Source organism: Etheostoma cragini, chromosome 18 (assembly GCF_013103735.1).
Source record: "Etheostoma cragini isolate CJK2018 chromosome 18, CSU_Ecrag_1.0, whole genome shotgun sequence".
NCBI lineage: Eukaryota > Metazoa > Chordata > Actinopteri > Perciformes > Percidae > Etheostoma > Etheostoma cragini.
The window spans coordinates 2,202,260-2,205,514 of record NC_048424.1 but is presented as its reverse complement, the minus strand read 5'-3'; the positions used below and the strand labels follow the sequence as shown (position 1 = coordinate 2,205,514).

The window sequence follows — 3,255 nt, the reverse complement described above, 5'->3', positions numbered from 1 at the left end:
ATATATATATATATATATATATATATATATGTGTGTGTGTGTGTGTATGCAGAGTAGCTATAATCTCACGGTGTCTGGATAAACTAATTAAAAACTATAAACTATAAAAATTGGCGTGTTTGTTGTTCAGGACACTTTTCTGCTGATGATGCAGTAATTAGTGACGATTCCCTCCGACCAATCAGCAGTCTGGAGGTTTTCACTTCACCTTTTGGTACCACCTCACCCTGCTTGGAACCTTGACGGAGGTAGTAGTAAAAAAGTACCTGTTAGCAGGTACCAGGGACCTTTTTCGTAACGGAAAACCAAAACCGTCCAGTTGAGTAGGTACCATGCAATGGAAAAACGGCATTTCTCTCATTCTTTCGAAAATGGCAAGTTTAGAAAAAAATATGGATTGTGCAACAAGGCAGGCCTGTGTGGTTCTTTTGGTAAATTATTGTAAAGACTTACAAAGAATATGTTTACTGGATTTACTTTCTAACTGGGACTCAAATGTGCCACCAAACAAGTTCCATTCTTTAAAACATCCGTCTCTGCGTCCCGAAGTTAGCGCTGTCCAAGGCGATCGTTATTAGTTTAAAGAAGTGCAAACCACCCAGAGTGTTTTTCCTCTTGATATTAAACAATATTGTTCTATTTACTCATATTTACCTTAACTTAACAGCTTCGCAGTCACTGGAATGGTTATATGACTTTTTTTCGGGTTGAATGGTGGTCGTCTCAATCCCCCCTAGCGCCTGTGAGCGGGAAAAACCACCCTTGCAACTTTGGCCCGGCAAGTCGCCGGTGATATTCATAAGACTGTCAGAGAAAAGGTTAAAGTGGAAACAAAAACAAACAAAAAAACGTTAAAAAAAACAAGCACAGAAAAAGATCAACAAACATCAGAATAAGTGGTAAGAGTTTTTAATTAAAATTTTAACTCCGAAAACTGTGCCTGGTGAACGGGAAGACAACACAAGGGTTAATCAATTCTGTTGCACTACATGGAATATAACGCCGTTCTCTTGAACTGAGTTGAAGTTAGGGCTGCCCAATATTTTGTTTCGTTATCTACATCGCAGTGTGCGTTTGCTCTATAGTCACATGGCAAGACGTGTGATGTTTACGATACAACTTTTTTGCTGCTTGATTGAAAACTGAACTTTCTCCTTTCACTTTTTAAATAATTGTTAGAGGCCGACCCTTCCCCTTTTAAGACAGGTGGCTATGTGGCCAATGTGTGTATGTGACGTAACATTAGTACAACAGCATTTGTTATAGTAAGTGAGGATCTGCCGTGTGCAGAAAAGTACCGTAAGCATCAGCTGCTGCAGACACAGTGATGCACATCCTTTTCAATGGGTAGTGAAGCTACAGTAGTCAGTGTTTTATGTTCGTTGCAAAGATGAAATAAATCTCCATTTTTAATACTAAACGTCTCCCAGTCATTTTAAGCTTAGTGTTGCCAGAAAGTTGCTATACCAACCAGGCTAATGCTAATGTTGTTAGCCTAAAGAGTGACGGGGTCTGACCCAACTAATGTAACAGTTCGGAGCTGTGAAGCTGGAAATGTAACACTAATCCACAACAGAAGTCTGTGCCTGATATAATGCAATTTACACTCAGTTAAGTATTCTTGGATAAACAGAGCGAGTTGTTAGTCTGTGACATGCAGGCTCTGCATGTGCAGCGAACCACTATTACAATCCAAACATTTTGTGGAAGTAACATGCATACATTATTAATATAATTCACTTGTGCCTGGATTGATAGTATTACAAGAATACAATGGTGTCATGTTATTCAACCATTGTATTTAACGACCTTATTTCTATTGGTGGACGATGAACCCAAATGTATCCACATCAAAATTCGAAAGCTGTTATTGACATATTTTTCCTAACATTATAATTTTGATGATAAAATACTGTTGATAGGCCTACTTTGTTCTTTAAACCATTCTACCACGTGTGTTGTCACGTGACTTTGTCCGGACTAAGTCAGCCGCATGGAAAGCATCATGGAGGATAACTCCGACACTGAGTCCGAGTAAGCTGAGCAACTCATTGATTTATCGTTATTAATGCAGAATGTGCAATTAATCGTGATTTTTAGGTCAATATCATGCAAAAAAGACTGGTTCACATAAAAAAGTTCGATATTTTTGATCTATGTAGATGAATTACCGCAGTAGTCGAGAATGATTTATTATTTCCAAATAGAGCTATTTATGTCCTCTTGTAAAAATGTGTCGGTAGTATAGGTTATAGAGATATCACAAGAAAACAATAAATTGCTAAGTCAGTTTTTTCCAATATCGTGCAGCCCTAGTTAAAATCTAAAAAGCGAGCCAAGCTGCATTTTCAAGCCCTACTGCTCACATACAGGAAACGGCACACAGTTTATGGGGTGAAGGGCTGAGGGTGAAGCCCACACGTGGAGTCAGATCCAGTTCATCCTCTGAAACTCCAGGAGGAGGAGTGAAACGGAAGTGCTGCAGGAGGGTGGTGAAGAAGATGAAGAGCTCCATCCTGGCAAGACTCTCTCCGACACAAATCCTGCGACCTGTTAAAGAGAGAGAACGAAAGAAAATGTTCATCTCATCTGCGAGTGAATGAACAAGTGATGGTTAAATGACTTTCACTTGTTCATTTACTTACATATGTGAATTTAATAAATTCACCAACCTGCAGAAAAAGGCATGAAGGCGTCCCGCTTGACAAACTTCCCGTCTTTGTCCAGGAAGTGAGCAGGATAAAAGCTGTGTGGCCTCTCCCACTCACTCTCATCATGCAGGACAGATGTTAAGAGAGGATATACCGTTGTCCCCTGTGGACCATACCAAATTTGAAAAGTTTCCTACATGCTGAGAAAGGAATACTTCACCTAACACAGAAAGTAATGGTTCAACAAATGTCCCAAATGACACATCTGGTAAATGTTTTAGCCGTAAGCACTGGAGTTGGGGATGGGGACCCCCATACAGTTGTGTTGTTTTTTTTAGCGCTGTGAGCTAGTTTGGCTTGTTGAAAGTTTGCCGTCATGATGCTGTAGTCTACCTGAAGAATGGCAAAAGGCGGAGCGGTAACTTTTTTTCTACAGCAGCCACACTGGCTGGCCACAAGGCTGCCAGAAGATGTGTCTGCAGACATGTATTCCTGAGCACAGGCAGAGGCTGATGCTGACTCAAAATGGCATACAGTGGTGTGAAAAAGTGTTTGCCCCCTTCCTCATTTCCTGTTCCTTTGCATGTTTGTCACACTTAAGTGT

General features: G+C 40.3%; 1 protein-coding gene across 1 annotated transcript in view; it reads right to left on the bottom strand.

The window, feature by feature from the left end:
* Positions 1-2,251: 2,251 nt before the first annotated feature.
* Positions 2,252-3,255, bottom strand: part of LOC117961050 (cytochrome P450 2K4-like) — a gene marked incomplete at its 5' end in the record, with an annotated part of 3,410 nt that continues 2,406 nt past the window's right edge. Inside the window, 2 exons of the mRNA XM_034899419.1 lie at positions 2,252-2,550; positions 2,673-2,814. Coding sequence (XP_034755310.1) covers positions 2,363-2,550; positions 2,673-2,814 — 330 coding nt within the window. The remainder of the gene's footprint in view (positions 2,551-2,672; positions 2,815-3,255) is intronic.